The sequence below is a fragment of the Amphichorda felina genome (assembly GCF_050947745.1).
Source record: "Amphichorda felina strain 45539 chromosome Unknown scaffold_5, whole genome shotgun sequence".
Lineage (NCBI taxonomy): Eukaryota > Fungi > Ascomycota > Sordariomycetes > Hypocreales > Bionectriaceae > Amphichorda > Amphichorda felina.
In genome coordinates this window covers 2654779-2672747 of record NW_028145045.1, presented here as the reverse complement: position 1 = coordinate 2672747, position 17969 = coordinate 2654779, and the positions used below count along the sequence as shown (strand labels likewise).

The 17969-nt window shown below is 53.0% G+C and overlaps 5 protein-coding genes across 5 annotated transcripts; 1 reads left to right on the top strand and 4 right to left on the bottom strand.

Annotated features, from left to right (window-relative positions):
• Positions 1 to 1334: 1334 nt before the first annotated feature.
• ACO1O0_005668 (acyl-CoA desaturase) lies at positions 1335 to 2861 on the bottom strand (the record flags this gene model as incomplete). Its single annotated transcript, XM_083195080.1, has 2 exons — positions 1335 to 2721; positions 2791 to 2861. The coding sequence occupies 2 exons, from the start codon at positions 2859 to 2861 to the stop codon at positions 1335 to 1337; spliced, it is 1458 nt and encodes a 485-aa protein (XP_083049993.1).
• A 2408-nt stretch (positions 2862 to 5269) lies between these two features.
• On the bottom strand, positions 5270 to 5624 carry ACO1O0_005667 (uncharacterized protein; the record flags this gene model as incomplete). The annotated part of the gene is made up of 2 exons (XM_083195079.1): positions 5270 to 5533; positions 5619 to 5624. 2 exons carry the CDS (start codon positions 5622 to 5624, stop codon positions 5270 to 5272), a joined length of 270 nt encoding a protein of 89 aa, XP_083049992.1.
• Positions 5625 to 8472: 2848 nt separating this feature from the next.
• ACO1O0_005666 (GMC oxidoreductase-domain-containing protein) lies at positions 8473 to 10341 on the bottom strand (the record flags this gene model as incomplete). Its single annotated transcript, XM_083195078.1, has 3 exons — positions 8473 to 8861; positions 8943 to 9923; positions 10062 to 10341. 3 exons carry the CDS (start codon positions 10339 to 10341, stop codon positions 8473 to 8475), a joined length of 1650 nt encoding a protein of 549 aa, XP_083049991.1.
• A 2394-nt stretch (positions 10342 to 12735) lies between these two features.
• ACO1O0_005665 (uncharacterized protein) lies at positions 12736 to 13931 on the top strand (the record flags this gene model as incomplete). The annotated part of the gene is made up of 4 exons (XM_083195077.1): positions 12736 to 12757; positions 12834 to 13006; positions 13075 to 13346; positions 13427 to 13931. 4 exons carry the CDS (start codon positions 12736 to 12738, stop codon positions 13929 to 13931), a joined length of 972 nt encoding a protein of 323 aa, XP_083049990.1.
• A 3071-nt stretch (positions 13932 to 17002) lies between these two features.
• Positions 17003 to 17743, bottom strand: ACO1O0_005664 (uncharacterized protein; the record flags this gene model as incomplete). The annotated part of the gene is made up of 2 exons (XM_083195076.1): positions 17003 to 17377; positions 17456 to 17743. 2 exons carry the CDS (start codon positions 17741 to 17743, stop codon positions 17003 to 17005), a joined length of 663 nt encoding a protein of 220 aa, XP_083049989.1.
• Positions 17744 to 17969: the final 226 nt, after the last annotated feature.

Here is a 17969-nt window from a genome sequence, read left to right as displayed (position 1 = left end):
CGACTAGTACTTGCCTCGAGCACACAGCCTGAAGGTGTGGTTACCTCCACGCAACTAACTGAGTCATGCTATTGCACTTTATAAGCAGTCTTGGATGATTTGTTTGCATTTTTACACGTAGGTATGCATCAAGTGAGACCGTGCCGTCCTATAATAGAAAATAGTGCTATCAATCTGCAGTCGACAAGTCACGCTCTCGGGCCATCCAATAACACCGTGGCTGGGGTGGATGAGTATGTTCCTGGAGTGTATTGAGTTGCTGGGCAATGCAGGTGTTTGTATAGTATAAGCTAGATGACACATCGGAACATATTTCATGGGCTGCTGTTGTTGTAGACTCTGATATTACTATTGTCCGCGTAATTAGTGCCTGCAGGCCTTCCCGATATATTAAACGCTCACAAATAGTTCCATTACAGGCGGAATTACGAAATGATAGAATACAGTCTAGTGATAAGGGGGTATGCCTAGGCTTGGCCTGTTGTAAAATCGTTGTTAAGGATCAACGAGCTCGCGAAGGGCTATAGACTGAAATGATACAGTTTGGCAAGGCCGTACTGCCAATACTGGCAATTTATTAGATAGGTATAGATAGTATTTATGTATTATCACCACACATACAATGCTCAGTCTGCCCCACTGGGATTCCTTCTTATTTGCTCTAATACCTTCAAGTTAAAGCCTCCCCGGCTTTCTTTGTCAATCCACTGCAAAATGGGACGCGAGGCAATTTTAATAATCAGAGTGAGTTGCAATTTGCAGGCGACGCGCCCAGTCTGACAAAACTTTGGACATTGGTCGAAGAAGCACAGAGTGCATGGAGCGAGACTCCCTTGTCAAAGTTCAGCCGCAGAGGAGCCTGACATCCCAGCTGCGAGAAGCTGATTACTTTAAATACATGCTCTTCCCCTTTGACTAGGTTCCTTAGACTTTGGAACAGGCCACTGATTGGCCTGGTTAGACGTTCGTGGTGGTCATGTTCTGGAGCAAGACTTGGGGTTGTTATATTTGACGCTACCTTCTTTAACTCTCCGCGAAGACTGGCTCGGTTAGATCTCTGAAGTGCATTCCCAGCATCCTCAAGAGATTGGATAAAATAGCGCGTCTCGCGTGCTCGCTAAAAGGTGCTGATGTGAATCATCCCCTTAAGGAGATTTTGAGCCTGGCAAGGAAATTAGGTGTTGGTATAACTTGGGGGATATACCAGGCTCAAAATGAACAATGCCTCGAACTCTGATAGGTAAAAGGCGTTACTGGGTCAACCCTGTCAGGCTTAAGTAGCCTAATGGCCCTTGTGAGATTCCCTAGGAAGATGAAAAGGGGAAAACGATCAATCAATGACCGTGACGACCCTCAATCAAATCCCTCGCAGCAACCTTTCTACATTCCTCCAACACCCTCAGCTGCCCAGCGACCTCACCAAGCCTGCCAAGGACCTCCTTGTTCCCGCGCGCAAACCCAAATATGATGTACGGGATCCCGACGTCTTCGCAGAACTCCTTGACGTGCTTCTGCGCCCTGCGCAAGTTGTGCCTCGGGAGACGGGGGAACAGGTGATGGACGACCTGGAACTGCAGACCGCCGTGCACAAAGTCCAGCCAGGGCGGGCAATCAACGTCCATGGTCATGCGGACCATCTTCTGCGCAAACGACTCGTGGATGCCCAGGTCGGTGGTCGACATGGCGAAGTGACTGAGGGTGAGCTGCAGGTGCAGCGGCCCGGTGACCATGTGCGAGATGAGCAGGAAGGCGATGCGCGACGACCACGTCGGGATGGAGAGGTATAGCAAGCGGTAGCCGTACCAGTACCAGAAAAACACCTGGCCGGCCATCTCAAGGTAGCGATGCCACCACGCTGGTCCCTTGCGAGGTGCTTGCGCCGGATCCAGTAGGTATGTCCATGCCAGGACGTACAGGTTGAAACGACCCATTAACAGTATGGGGTAGTAGAGGTAATGCTGGCGTTTGATAAAGAAGCGTGCTGCGGCATCGAATTTCATGACGCGGTTGTAGTAGGTCGAGCGCAGGGAAGTGAAGAAACGAGAAGAGATGGCAAAAAATGGCATGTGCTGAATATCCGGATCGTGTTCGGGCGAGTTGGTGACGATGTGATGTACATTGTGATTCCGCTTCCACCAACCGACCGACAGTCCACCAAGAAAGTCTGCAACAAAGATGCCGATGCAGCTGTCGGTGTGGAATCCATGCGTTATGCTCAGGTGGCCGGCGTCGTGGACGACGAATGAAAGCAGGTGCCAGAGGAACCCGAGGAAGATGCTTGAAAGAGCGTAATACGAATGGTGAAACGATGTTAAGAAGAGGCCAAAAAGAACCGAGTACCGGACCAGCTCGACGGCGTAGGAGCTATATCGGCATTGGTAAAGCCCTTCGGATTGCAATTTTTCATCGAGCTGGCGGTATTTTGAGGCGACCTCGTCTTGTGACTTTTTATCAAGAGGGGGGTATTTTGAAACATCGGATGATATCGCATGGGCTATTGAGGCCTCGGCCGATGTGAACTGGCCCAGATCTGGTTCAGTTGAGGATGAGGATGAAGCCTGGGTGACAGGCGTATCATTGCCTGCGTGTCTTAGACGAGCCTCATTCCCCGTGTCCAGAGCATCAAAGATTGATGACGGCGGTGTCGATTTCCCAGATGAGCTGGCATCTTCCTCGGCGGACAGCGCTTCGTCGTCGACATCGTCCTTGGATACCAGCGTTCTGAATGTTCCTCCCTGTATCGGAGGTAAGAAATTCTCCCATATTCCGTGTACCCTTCCTATCACATACTTCTGCATATGTGCCCTTGCCCCCTCCGAGTGCAGTGCTGTGACTTCGTCCGTCGCATCCCGGCCGACCATGTGCAATATTGATTTATCACCGCCTGGGTGATATGGGATCCACGCGTCGACCTTGAGCACCTGATTGCCCAGTATGATTATCTTTCGCCCATCTGCTATCAGTCCCTCGATCTCCCTGCGCGACCACACGCGACTTTTGTGAGACACAGTCGGCGCCATAGCCAATGGTGGCTGCAGCTGAGCAAATGACGACAGACTTTATATCGCTGACGCAGGACGAGGATGGATTTCCAGCATCAAGCGGAAAGAGAACGAGGTAATGGCATGTAAGTGCCGTGCGTTGCTGTTGTTATGGCTTTTTTTTTTTGTACGTCCCTCCTAGGGTAGAACATGAGGAGCACCTCCAGCGAAGTCAAGTCTGGCGGTGTGCTAATGCTCAAGGGCGCAGACGTTGGGCGAGGCCAACGAACGAGGAGTGCTTTTATATACATGCACATATAAGCACTAGTGCGGGACTGCGGGTACTATGGCAAAAGTGGCCTGTTGCTTGCGTGTCTGTAGGAGTACTACGGATACTAGTTAGTCGATAAGGAAAGCGACTAAGCCCAGCAAAACCCCTTGCCATTGGGGCGCCCTGAAACCTGCCAGGACAGGCCGCAGGCGCCCGAAAGGGCGTGGTTTACGGCGTGCTTGACTGGCTGTGACAGGGTAGCCCTGCCGGGAAATTTACCCGCGTTTGGCCATTGCCGAGTTCCGAGCGGCTGCGATGGGATGTTGGTGGGAGCCTGGGAAGAGGGCGTTGTAAGAGGAAGAAAAAGGGTAGAAGGGGAGGCGTTCGTATAAGCTTGTCTAAGAGTACGAAAAGGGCTGGGCCCGCCTTTGGTTGTACACACTCATGCACGACGGAGTTAGAACTTGGAAGCTAGACGCTCAATGGAACAAGTGAACCTTAGGTGTCCGTACATGGAATAACGATAGATTGCATTGAAGAAATCTGTGGCGCTCTTATATTGACGTTGGCTGAGGTGTCTTATATATCTCGCGGAGCTTGCAGCCCTTGCCTCTCAAGAGTTTACCACCAACAACCTAAACTGCTAACTCGGAACTCCTCTCTTACATGGCACATACTCTCTAGTCTCCACTCTCATCATGGTAATGACATTTGATCTAAGCTCGACTACGCTCGCCCCGGGCTACGGAGTGATGATGTCTCGTTAAAGGCAGCCCTGGCTAAGCGAGGGGTTTGTCTGCCTCTTCAGGACGCTGGAAAGTCCTCTGAAGGAGTCTGTATCTGTGATGCGGGACAGGTATAGCTTCCAATGGCGCACGCATGAAGTCACGCCATGAGGGAACCCTCGACGGTGACAGCTGGTATCCCGTCAGCGAAAAGCCAGTGACAGGAGCACCCGTTTCGAACCTCTTTGTTGAACGTCTACCAGCTGGCCGAGTGGGAGGACTGGGTCGAGTTACACGTCAGGTGCGTCGGCGGCGGGCGTTCCTTGAGGGCCGACAACGGGAATGACTAAGAGATAGAGGAAGAAGTAGACGACACATATGGCACCGGCTATGAGCTCGTCTGCTGCTGTGACTAGGACCGCCCGCCCCCGTCGACCAAGTGTGAGGATCTTCTCTGGGTGATGAATGTGGAGGATGAGTTCCTATCGCCACCCCCCGAGGACACACAGCTGGCTGTCAACATTGATGGCCCAGAGAATTTGATCATTGATGACGTGGAGCACTGGAAAGCCTCTACGAGCTGGCGGACAGGCGCTGTCGTGAAGAATATCCCCGTGTCAGGACGCCTTTACCTTTACGACGGCTCACAAGTACCTTTTGTTCTCGTTCTACCAAGTAAGTAGGTACTATCAAACTATCAATAGAAGAAGGACATCTCTTCAAAATGTTCGCGGCAGATCGCATCTTATCAACGTTGCCACCACGCTGGACCCCGAGGGACGGAAACTACGCACAGGGCTTGATCGGGTCACAGCGTAAAACATGAAGGCACGCATGAGGGGTAGTGTTTCACAGAATTTCACAGAATCAATATTTGCATGTATGTTGGTGCTGCTAGCGCAGTGAAGGGTCAGCACCTGAGGACCAACAACATGAACAGTGTCTGAGGTTGAGAGCCTCGCAAGCCAGTCTCTGAGCCATAGCACTGGAATTTTCCTTCAAATACTTGTAATATTCCGAGCCCTGAATTTCTCTGGAGAACCTTGTTTAATGTTATCTGACTACTACCAACATGCCCGTGTGAACATGCCCTGGAGCATGCATATCGCGCCACTGCTTGACCCCTAATCCCACACCGGGGCCATCGTGGTCGTGGGCACAGCCTTGTAGGTGGTGCGAGCCGAGACCATGCTGCTGCGCCCATCCTGAAGACTCCTGCGAAATGGACTCGGTCTCAAAGTTAGCAAATGGTTACCCCTTGGGAGGATAATACAAATGCAGTCCTTGCGTGCTCACCAATCACCAGAGTCGTCCAGGACCATCCGCCTCGGGCGCCGGAGGCCGATGGGGATCGTGCAGTTGCCAGACTGGCATTTCCCCTGGCTGCAGTAATCCGGGCCCGAACCACACTCGCCGTCGAAGCTGCAGCAGTCTCCCCAGATCCCGGCGCAGAGGCGGTTGGCGTTCTGGTACCCGCAGGTTCCGTCCGTGGTGTACGTCTTGTGGCCTGGACAGGCGCCCTCGTAGCAAGTGCCGTCAGTGCAGTCCTCGCTGCCCTCAGAGTCATCAGGTCATCTTCACTCGGGTACATGCAGTCCATGAAGGAGAGAGAGGCTAGGAGAGTACACTTGGTCGCCGCACATCCATGTCAGCGCGTTGCAACATGGCTTGTTCGTGGTTCCGCACTTGGCGTTTCCATGGTTCGGACCGCAGGTCCCATCGTCAGAGATAAAAGGCTGAATGACTGAATGTCTATTAGCTAGGCTCTTCCTGTAATCAGAAACTCATCTAGGAAAGGATTCATCCTCACATCCATCGAGGCAGTACTCGGTGTAGGGGTTCAGATTCGAGCAATCTTCTTTGACTTCTGGGTTTAGCAGAAAGAACTTGGCCACAGTGATCTCGCTTTCCTCCCGTGCCCCTTGTCTACAGCGCGATGACGCAGGCCGCGAGCGTCTCAGTGTACGAAAACTTAGAAAACCTTAGGAAGGTAGGAGGTGTCTAGTTTGCCGGATCTGCCTACTCTTATGTTGTTTTTGAATAATAAGTAGGTGCTACGTGGCTATCGAGTCATCAAGTGTTGCTGCTAAATCTACCTACTGGGGCGAGGGGGGCTTTTTAGCATCGGCAATCAGGAAGTCTCTTGCTAGCAGCAAATAATTCTGTTTACCAATATATGACAAGTCGAGTAGGCTGATTTATGAAGAAAATACCGCCTCTAGCATATATTTATCATGCTAAATAGAAATATCAATATTCATCTAGTCTCTCTATTACGCAGATATATCATTTCCTTCCTACAATCGTCATGTAACGCTTTGGGAAGGACCTGCCTGTTATCCAACTTTTATGCTGCTATCATCCTTCTAGTGCACAGTTGAAAACCCCCCCTCGCCCTAGTAGGTAGCTAAACTTTTGTGGCTTCGGTGGTTTCTCTGGCTTTTAGTCTGTCTGGGTATGCATTAGGTGTGCTGACAAGGTACGCGAAAGGCTTATAGAAGCTCAACATGAACTTTTAGTAGGCGAAACTGCTTCCTAAAAGGTATATTTAGGTAAATTGAAAAGTGGCAAGGCATAGCTTCCAGCTTTACCTATTTAAATGAGAGTGGCTTTTTCTGATCTAATCGGCGATTAGCTAGAGTTAATTTATATAGGAACTTTTAAATAGGAAGGATGATAGACATGTTGGCCCTGGTTACTTCGCTCTTATACTTGAGCTTGTATCGTATTACCCAATTTACGAAATCTGTTTCCTTAGAACTCTGAGACTCGAACTCTGGCTAAGCAACGGCCGCTCAACCACCTTTCGACATTGTCTGGAAGGGAGCCATTAGGCAACATTTAGCACAAGTACGGTCCACAGGGGCATTATTGCCAGTTAGTGTCACGAATACACTTGATTCATTGTTAAACACTGGCTCTGACCTTCTCTTTCGGTACCTTCTGCTTTGATACATTCTGCCTTGATATCTTCTAGCAGCTCGTCAACACTTTCATATTGCTGCGCCCAACACTTTGCAATAGGGACCCCAAGGGCTAGGAGTGGATCTAGGCTTGGGAAACGACCAACTCTGAGGGCGTCTTCAATCTCGTGTTCCTCCGCGCCCTCAAATGGCCTTCGTTGTAGTAACATTTCAAACAAAGTAGAGTCAAGGGCGAATATTTCAGTCTTCTTTGATGGAACCCGAAGATCGGGGGGACAATGGCTGGTCTCGTACCACGAAGACCACTCTTTCCCATCAATCGATGACCCGACAAAGTCACCAACAAGAGCATTCAGGTCCTTGACGAGAAATATATTATTTCAAGAGATATCGCAATGGAAAATGCCTTTGGAGTGCAGGAAAGCGATCGCGCTAGCTGCTTGATCCGCCCAGCGAAGCTTTGTCGAAAGAGCAACGCAAGGGTGTCGACCTAGGTAGCTCCGGATGGAGCCATTGGGTGCATGCTCCAGAACTATACTCAGGTCATCTAGAATGCCGTAGAACCGCAGAACCCCTCTGGGCCATGTCTGTTCAGCTGCGAGTCGCTTATATGCCGAAACCTCCGTCGCCCTCTCGCTCGCCCCATCGGAAGGAAAAGATTTTACTACAGCATCAAGGCGGTGTACCCAGGAGGAGAGACCGGCACCAATGACTTGGTTGTCGCGTATGTGATCAGGCAAATCGATCGTCGACTCTTGCATCGTTGTCGCGATAGGAAATGGGGGTTAAGTGGTGATGTACCTATGCGCAGGAATTAGCGATTGATGTCAGGATCAGCATGTGTCGCGACCACCTTTATGCTCGTGAACCGTATGCAACTTGGAAGGGAGGATTGTTCGTGTTGGAAGAGCAGTGTTCCTGGGTTTGTTATGGTGGCCGAAGATTGCGCCAACATAGAGTGTGCCGGCAAAACTTTGGTTATATGTAGCGACAAGCGGCCTGAGAGCTGGTTGATTGAGTATCGTAGGGCGTGCTGTACAGATCAGTTAGCCCACCGAAAGAATAGCTCTTGAGGTAATACTCTTGGATAGAGAGACACCCATGTCTCAACGTGTTTGCTTGTTATACAAGCTGGTTACCACGAAGGCAACACATGTAGTTCCTTGAATCTACGGTAGACAACTGTCTGCTAGCAACAAGAGCAGTCAGTTGTCTATTATAAAAGATTCCAGATGTCATCTAGCTAGATAGAGAAGGGATGCCCCTTCCCACCTGCCTAGGTAGCAATCAGCCTCATTAATCATACTAGAAGCATTCAACTGTAACATCAATGGCACAATCACAGCCGCCTGCCATATGCAGTCAACTCCCACGCCTTCGTAAGCTATGCTGTTTATATTGCCCGCCACTACTCTGTAGACTTCTATAGCCGCCTGCCGGCTTATCATCCACCCTCTTAACTATTATTGGTATAGCCTTATGCGGGACATGCCCAGTGCCCCACTAGTAGTACTACCAAGAAACCCACAACGTCTCCCCGTCTACGGATATCCAGGGACAAGTTCGTCAAACTAGGCCTTGCCAGAAATAATAGCGGCAGCCTGCTCAGCCAGCGCATACAGCGGGGCCTGGATATGCGCACTCAGCGGCACGGGGAAGACGGAGGCGTCCACGACCCTCAGGCCCTCGACGCCGCGCACGCGGAAGTCGGTGTCCACGACCTTGCCCATGGAGCAGGAGCCCGAGGCGTGCCAGGTGGTGCCGCTGGTCATGGCCAGGCGCTGGTCGATCTTGTCGTCGCCGTCCTCCAGCGACAGCGGCTCGGCCGGCAGGCCGGCGGGCACCGTCTCGCCGGCGATGAACTCGCTGAACTTGCCGGCCAGCATGAACTTGGTCATGTTGCGGAGGCCCTCGCGGAAGACGTACTTGTCCACCTCGGTGGAGAGGTACTTGAGGTCGACTGCAGAAAAGCAAAACGCGATGATTGATCAGCACCTACGATGGAAGTCTGCCGAGGGGACAGGAAAAGAAAGGGACTTACTCTTGGGGGGATCCTCAGGCTTGGCAGAGCGCAGGGACACTGTGCCTCTGGAGGTGGGCAGGAAGCTCACGACCGCGGTGGTGATGTGCTCCGCATCCATGGGGACGCCGGGGAAGGGGACCTTGGCGTAGAGCACGATGTTCTCGATGAAGGTGCGCGCCTGCTTGAGGAGGCTGTGCTTGGAGGCGTCTGGCTCGGCGCCCTCGTCCTTCTTGATGGCCTCGACGAGGCCGTCCTTGGGTACCGTCGAGCAGACGATCCAGTCCATGGGCAGGCCCTGGCCGTACTGCGGCTGGGCGAACTGCGGGTTGGGCGAGCCCAGGGTGTAGCCCGCGGCGGGATCGCGCACGCGCCAGTGCTGGAAGAAGGACTGGTGGTCGGTCAGGCCCTGGCCGACCTCGGGGAGATCGACGACGGGCTCGACACCGGCCTCCTTGAGATCGGCCGCGGCGCCGATGCCAGACAGCTGGAGGAGATGGGGGGAGCGGAAGGCACCGGCGGCGGAGATGACATTTTTGGCCGAGACGACGGTGCCGTCGGCCAGTTCAACGCCGGTGGCCCTGGGCGTCGCGCCTGTAGTGTCGAGGATGATCTTGTTGACCGTGGTGTTGAGGCGCACCTCGACTCCCTCGAGGGGGTAGAGGCTCGCAGACCACTGGCGCTTCCCATCGTGCCGGGCCTCGCAGATGTAGGCGCGGCCCAGGTTGTCGCCAGCGTTCTGGTCGAGGTTGGGGAGGGCCTTTACACCAAGGTCCTCCCAGGCAGCGGCGGATCGCTCGCCCAGCGGGAAGATGCGGCCGGTGGAGCCGGCGGATGTGACATGGATGGGGCCGTCCTGGCCGTGCTGCGCCGTGTTCTTGTCGTCGAACCAGTGCTCGGCCTTCTTGAAGTAGGGGAGCTGGCCCTGATAGCTGTATCGTTGGTCGCCGACAAGCTCCGCCCACTCGTCAAAGTCAATGGCGGCACCGCGAGTCCAACCGCCTATGTGGACCCAAAGAAGACGGGTTCCCGGTCAGCTTTCTTCTTCTTCTTCTTCTACTTTTTGGTGTCTGACGCCTGCATGTGCAGAATGGATAGACATGTGATTACACCCCGTAGACTGAGGGCCAAGACACTTACCCGAGTTGATAGATGAGCCACCACCCAATCCCTTGCCCGAATTGAAGGTAATTGACCGGTTGAAGATGCCGGGCATGGACTCTGTCTGGTAGCCCCAGTCCAAATCGCCACCGAGGTTCAGGACCTGGGGGTTCTGGACGTCATCACGCTCACGCGTGTCCTGGCCGGCCTCGATGAGGAGGACCTTGGCTGTCTCGTCGTACTGATGCAGGCGGCTGGCAACGACGCAGCCGGCCAGACCACCTCCTACGATAACGTAGTCGTAGGTAGTAGAGGCCATGTTTGTCTATGCTCTTATTACGGAATGTGTGATGGGGAATGGAAGAGTAGGTGGCGATGCCTGGGCTGGCTACCAGACTGCAGCGGGAGGAGGGTAGAGGGGTAGAGGCTGGGGTAGGGAGGGACGGATGGATGGGAGAGATGATGCGTGTGGATGGAAGAGGGGGGAGACCAATGCTAGTATTAAGACAAAACTGTCCGACGTCGACAACGCAGACTCGGGGTTGGTTTGAGACGCATGTCAAGATGCCGATGGGAGCATAATTTAGCAGCGTACCCCTCTTGTTGGTCTGGGGGGATGCTCCAGAGAGTGGGGGATGCAGTTCCTGGTGTCGAGATGGTCCAATTCGTGGGCCCAATTCATCTTGTCCAGGGGTCCATTCGTGCGTGTTATACGTACATATTAAACTGGAGATCCGGAGACTCGAGATGCTGTCGACCCTTGGTGACGGCTAATCGGGGGCTGTCCGTCATTTGTTCACAATACCATGATGGGCTGGCCATTCTCACCGTCTTCCCCTCTACGGAGGATAGAATGGCATTGGTGTTTTGGCCACATGTGACTACAAATACATGTCTCTGTCCATGTCCATGTCTTTCAATTCTTGCACGACGGCCCGTTCAGCAGCTCGTGGCTCCATCCCCCCTATTTAACACAGCTTGACTACGCCAGCACCAAGACGAGACGACAACCAACAAGCATAATGCATCTCTTGTATCATGTGCCAATAAGATCCTCAACGGGAATAGTTTGGCATTCGCACCATTCATGCTGCTACCGTAGTACTGCATGGATGGTCCGGCGCCCCGCTGTGGGCTTCACCTGAAAGGAGTAAGCCCCGATCCCTTGGATGTGTGCCATAATATTATTCCACGCCAAACCCCACACAGGCAAGATATGGGTTTTTTTTCTCTCAATTTCTGAGTTCTGACGAGTCGTCGTACTACAGGTGTGACAGAGCGATTGCCGAGTCGGATAAGGTCCTCGGCCCACCCAAAGAGGGGAGAGTCAAGACTCAAGAGACTCAGGACTATGTACGACAAAGAGCAGGCTGCAGGGCCCGTTGTCGTTTGACACTTGACAACCTCGCCCACATGCCGCTACTGCGCGCTAACAGGACGGATACTACCCAATAACCCGCGAAATTGGTTCCCTTGGCACTCCATTACCATGTATTAGGGTACGGTCTTACTGTACTACTATGTACGAAGGTGGGCTTTGGTGCGAATCCACGGCCCGCGCTCTAATCTAGGGGGAGCGGGCAGATATAGGGCCGTAAAGGTCCAACGCCTACCTTGGTTGCGTGTTCAGATACCCGAGGACAGCAATAGAGTGCCAAACATATGCCGGTTTCACGGACCATTGCGGTACCCTGTATTCTGCACTCGTACAAACTGCGCTTACACTCTCCTGGTATCATTGACTGACGAGGGGTAAAACGACGACGTCGCCCAGTCTCATACCATGTAATAGTAGTGTTTTTATCTGCAGAAATATTGCGCCTGGCTTGACTTGCGCAGCAGCACCCGCGCAGCAATGTCCATGATCGGCAGTGGCAACGAACAAGGGGCTGGGAAATTGCAGTTCTCGACTTCTCTCGACAGCCGGCCCCCCTCCCGGCCTCCACGAGTCCACAGATGCTGTCACCCTGGATCCATGCCATGCCATTGCGGTGGGCCTCTGGACCACTGGGCGCCTCCTCGTGCATGGGTGATGGATCCCTACTGCCGGCCTCTCTCTCTCTTGCAACAGGCGAACCTGAAGGATGAAGGATCAACTTGCAAGAATTGCCACTGGCCCTTGTACATATCCGTATCTGCATGTAACATACTATGCGAGCCATGTGCGATTACGAATACTACATGCAGCGGGCACTCGTGGTCTGCCAGTGCCGAGGGCTTTTGATCCCAAACCACTCCCGGAAAACTCCACGATCTGTCCATTTCTTAATTTATTTTCCATACCTGTCTCTTTTCCTCCACCCCCCTCGCCGTCTCCTTCTTCATTGCGGCCCTGTGGGTGGATTCCCGCCCAATTCGGGCAGTCGAAAGAAGAAACACCGCCATGACATGACACGATGTCGGTCCAACACCACAAGAAACTGACGACGACGATTGTCCCACTCGCGCCCAGGAAGGAGATCCGCGAATGCCAGCACACAATCATCATTTTTCTCATCCTGGTGACGGTCTGGTCCGCCCTTCGCCTATACGCGAGACGTGTGCGCCACGCGCCCATGAATGTTGAAGATGCTCTTTTCTACACATCGGTAGTGCGTTGTTTTTCCAATTCTTGGTCTCCGATTCCGATATCGGGTCCCAAGCCTCGGTGCTTCGATATCATGGATGGATTTTGGTTGAACTGAACATCTCTCGACAGGTCTCCTTCTATGGAATGGCCCTATGCATTTTCCTCTGTGAGTCCTCGATTCTAATTCATTCTCCCCCTTTCATTGGGGTACCCCAGGTTTGCTGATACTCGTTCTGTCCCAGTCATGTATCTTGGAGCAGTTGGATATCACATGGACCAGCTCAACAAAGGCCATGTTGCGAGGCTCACTCAGACCGTCCTGGCCATCCAGTGCCTTTATGCCCTCGCCATGTGCACGGCCAAGTGGAGTATCCTCTGGATGCTCAAGCGTGTCTTTGCGATCCGCACATTCTGGGTATGTACGACGTAATTACGCTGTGTCTCGAAACTCGGAGGGCTAACACCCGCGTTCCCCGCGCGCAGCTCTGCACCTGGGCCATCATCATCCTCCAGGCCGCATGGATGCTCATGACGATGCTCATCGGAGTCCTGATCTGCCGACCGATCCAGAAGAACTGGGACCCCACGGCCGAGGGAACATGCGGCGACCAGATTGCGGGCTACACGGCTGTCAGCATCGTCAACGTCATCATCGACGTGGCCATGTGCATCCTCCCTCTCCCCATCATCTGGACCCTGCAGGTCAAGCGGCCCTACAAGATGGCGCTATTCGGGATCTTTAGCATCGGCATCGTGTAAGTCGTTTTCCCGCATTCCCATGCTCTTACACGTAGTCAACCAATCTGGTTCTGACCACCAATTTCTTTTTGTGCAGATCCGTCGTCTTCGCCGTCCTCCGCCTCCTCTCCCTCCGCGACCTTGACTTCGACGACTTCTCCTACACGGTCCCCAGCGTCGTCACGTGGACGGCCGCCGAGACGGGCGTCGTCATCCTCGTGGCCTGCTCGCCGCTGCTGCGCCCCATCTTCGACAAGCTGTTCCGGCGGTTCCTGTCCAGCGGCCGGAGCCGCAACCAGTACAACTACGGCTCGTCGCGCAACACGCCGCAGTTCAACAGCCAGTCGCACATGCAGCCCAAGTCCAAGTCCAGTACCAAGGCCCGGAGCAAGACCCGGAGCGGCTTCGTCACCGTCGGCGACTCGGACGAGAGCCTGGAGCTGGGGGACATGGTGCGCGAGGGCCGCATCGAGTCCAAGGCCACGGCGAGGGACCGCCAGGGGTCGACGGCGGGGCTTCACGAGTGGCCGTCGGATAAGGACCTGAGGATGGGCATAATGGTGGAGAAGGAGGTGTCACAGACGGTGAACATGGTGCGCTGATTTCATGGTGAACATATGTGTTTTTGTTTCTGAAAAGAGAGAGCGGCTTATACCTACACACATGCGCGCGAAGATAGACTTTTGATTTGAAAATATATACCCATACGAATATACCAGCTCCCTATGGGAACTACACGATTATCATTGATGGGCCCTTTATCTCGCAATTTTCATAAATTTAATACATATGCATTGGTAGAGAATTTGATATCCAGATACCGAGACTCTCTTTGGATCACCTGTTTCCTCATTGGAATGACATTGACGTGCTGAGGTCATAATAATAGTTGCCGAGAGGAGCTCGTTATGGAAATTACCGAGACCGGAGGGATAAAAGAGGGATCGTAGTAAGAGAGCGGCTTTAGAAGAAGAGGACAATTGATGCAATAAATATACCAAGGGAGATACGAGAGGAAAGACCCAACCTCCCTCGCCTAGGTGCACGTCGCACGGCGCCCAGGACCTGCAGCTCATCACTTCATGGTCCTAGGTCTGTTGATACGCTGGCCAGGTTACGCATGTGTATGTATTATGTGGCCCGCTCTTTTGTATTTAGCTTACACCTCGTCTATCTGACCACCCCCTCAAGTATCCAGGTACCCGAGGAACGCTGTAGTGAATCCGGAAATTTGGTGAGAAAAGGGTTATTGTTTAGCTAGGCAGGGCTCGTTGGATAGACAAAGGCGTTGGATTCGTGGCAGCGCAATGCGGTTTAACGAAGGAGAATACAAGCCACTCTCACTCCTGAAAACGCCTCTTCGCGAAACACCCTGCAATAGATAACTAGTATATAATTGATTAGATCTCTGATATACTAAGCAACATGAACTCTAGGTCCCTTTCTTCAGCTTTTTCCACGTATGACTGTTTCCCAAACATATAAAACCCAGATACTTATTCACCAATGATACAAGAGTTGGAATACCTGTATCTGTCAATCTCGTACGTAATATTAGGCTCTAGCTCTTGTGTTATAGGCTCCTAGCAACTCTCAGGGACTAAAAACAAAAATGCAAAGTACTCCCCAAACAGGTCGAGCAGCTGTCCCTCTTTCTGCTCAGCGGAGTTGCGACTCTGCGGGATCCATCCCCCGGGTCCGTGACCCCCATCGACCATTGTCCGCAGCAGATCCACTCCAGAGCCGGCAGTACCTCAGCGTATGCTTCCGCTTGGTCAAGCATACGGTTCTGATGAGCACGGTCTCAGATTGCCCCCAGGTCGCCTTGTGCGAAGCCGGCGCCATCTTCGTATTCATAGTCCCCGTCCCCGTCGTCAAGTTCCAGATGGCCCTCCAGCTCTGGCAAAAGTAAGTATCGCGGCAGAGCGCTAGCATCCTGAGCCTCTTTAGGCGCCCTAGGTTCGCCCGGAGCATCTCGTGATCAATCAGCCACTGACACCGCCAGCCCACATCTACCCCTGCCCTGATACGCAGCTGCTCGATCGAGGTAAGTGTTTCAATGACTGCTAGTGATCTCTCTGCCACTTTAGCCACGGGTGGGCTTGCAACCTCATCCATATTGGGTCCATCCCATCCCAAGGAGAGGGAAGAGAGATTCGAAAACTTCTCTGTATACAGCACTGGGATGATGTATCTGTTGATCAATCTGGGATCAGCTTCTGACACTTCTATTTTTTTTTACATGAATATGTCTTCATAGGAAATCCGCGGAACGTGCGGCGGCCTCTAAGGTCCTCAAACCAGAAAGGTTCAAGATCTCAAGACCCGAGAAAATAGCTATTCCCCCGGGGTCTGCTTGGGGATCGAGTGGCGCTTTCGTACTATCCTTCGAAACCGCAGGACGGACATTGTGGAAATGAAACCGTCTCAGTGGGATGGTCGGGACAAGGGCCTCTAGGTTTGGCATGGCTTCAGAGATGGCTGTAAGCAGCGAACTCCGATATTCGAGATATTTCTGGTTGGCCTGATAGAGAAGCTGCTCCGTTTGATGCCTGGTTGACCGCACGCTGCTTTGCCCGGAGATTATTTCGTAGAGCTGGGGATGAGAGTGGGCTACCCAGCTGGGGTGGTTGGCCACAGTGATTCTACGGATGCAGGTTCCGATGCAGGGCGAGGGTTAATTGGGCGTCGCATCGTTGCTGGAGTTTATCTGGACCAAGATCCTGGTAATCAAGTCCGAGGACCGAATGCTGTAGTTGAATTTGACATTGCAGAATTGACATGAGCAGGCCAGCTGCCTGCAGTCACTGTTGACGTACGCGAGGGCGGCAAGGGCGAGTTTGTCATTAGCCAGGAAAGTGAGGATGCCAGCGAGAATCTCGGCAGGCATCTGCAGCAGTTGGCTGTTGGAAGCTCGCAGTTGACCCGCCATGATGCAGTCGAGCAGAAGCGGCCGCTATGCCTTGTTCTCCCGGCCGTGGTCATCTCTGCTCCCGTGCCTGATGGTACTCGCCATGAGAGAGGGGATATCGTGGTCCATGATATGCCTTTGGGATAAGAAGAGAGCTCTTCTTTCCTGACACATAATCTACCGTGTCACTCGCAATTGGTATGAATGTTGTTGTGCAACTCTAGCTATCCGATACCTATTTATTGATATTGCATCTCTTCGCAGAGCTAAAATATATTGACAGGTCATCAGCAACCATCTGTTGAGGCCTGGGAAATGCCAGCCAGCCATAGCCAGTAATTAGTAGTTTGCCTGTGTGGTAGGGTGTATGATAGACCTGATCCCATCTGATGCCTGTAAGGGTTGTTGGGTAAAAGGATTTATGGAACTACGAGCGATTGAATCTTACTAGGTAGGTAGGTGGGTATATAAGAACTTGGCGGTGCCCAGCGGGTATTGTCCAAGTACTAGATATATCTAGTCGTCATACCTAGTATGCCATCGATAGCTAGTAAGGGAAATACTAGTACCGGTACTCTGTACTAATAGTTGCATTCTTTATATTCCATGCATGATCCATTGTGGCTTGTATTCTTAATTCCGTAATTCGTACAGTGGCGGTGGCGCCTCAGCCCCTTGACCACACTCACATAACCACATCAACAAGCCCGTTGATGTTCTCCAAGACTCCAACAACGCAGAGGACCCCACACATTCCCACCGTCACTTGTTGGTCGTCCAGTGCAGCAGTGGCAGAAGCACTGATGGAACAGCTGCAATCCCAGCGAAGCAGGCAAGCCCAACTCGGATGTCGCCCGTGCCAATGCCACCAACCAGCGAGACCAGGACTGCGACGGCCATCCACGTCGCTACCAGAGCGGCGACGGCCCCCTCCTTGACCCGAAGGGCAACAATCACAGTCTTTGTCTCTGTGCTTGCCGTGGTCACATGGCGGTATTTCTCCGCGAACGGCGTCGCGCTGCTAAGAATGTTCGGACGGAAGAAGGCCGCAGTCAGGGTCGGGTCGCGCACGGGGTTGGAGAAGACGACCTCGTGGCACGTGTTCCCCATCTCGACGCTGATGTTGTGCTCCCAGCCCTAGACCAGCAATTTCTATCAGCAAACTCATTCGCCGATGCTTGGGAAGGCAGGGGGTGGTGGGTGGGAGCTGCTCACCATGGGCAGGGTCCCAAGTAGGACAACCGGTTCCACGAACCGGCAGGGAGGGATACACCAGCGTCTGAATTCGGCCATGGCAATATGATGCTCCTGGCGGATCTCCTTGATGACCTCTGCCTCGGGCTTCGTGGCGTCGATCTTGGCTTTAAGCACCATGTAATGGCGGCCACCTAGCTGCAAGCCCAGGCGAACCGTTTCGGGCGTTGCTTCTGGGCCGGCGGTATTCATGAGGGTGGCATCAGCAGTGACCCCAGCCGATGCAGCAGCTCTATGCGTCCCCGGCATCTTCTATTCGTGCGTCGCCCGAATAGGTAAGTCGGCAACCAAAATGCTACACCAGTCCTCGAGGTTCAGGTAAGGCGACGGTTTGCCTGTTGTTGATGGAACAGAGCGCGTACCGACCGGAAGGTACCGTCTTCTGTCTATTTACTTGCTTGGATTAATCGCAGCGATGATCTTTGGGTGCTATTTAATCGCAGCGATGACTGCTTCTGGAACCGGACTGCCCCAA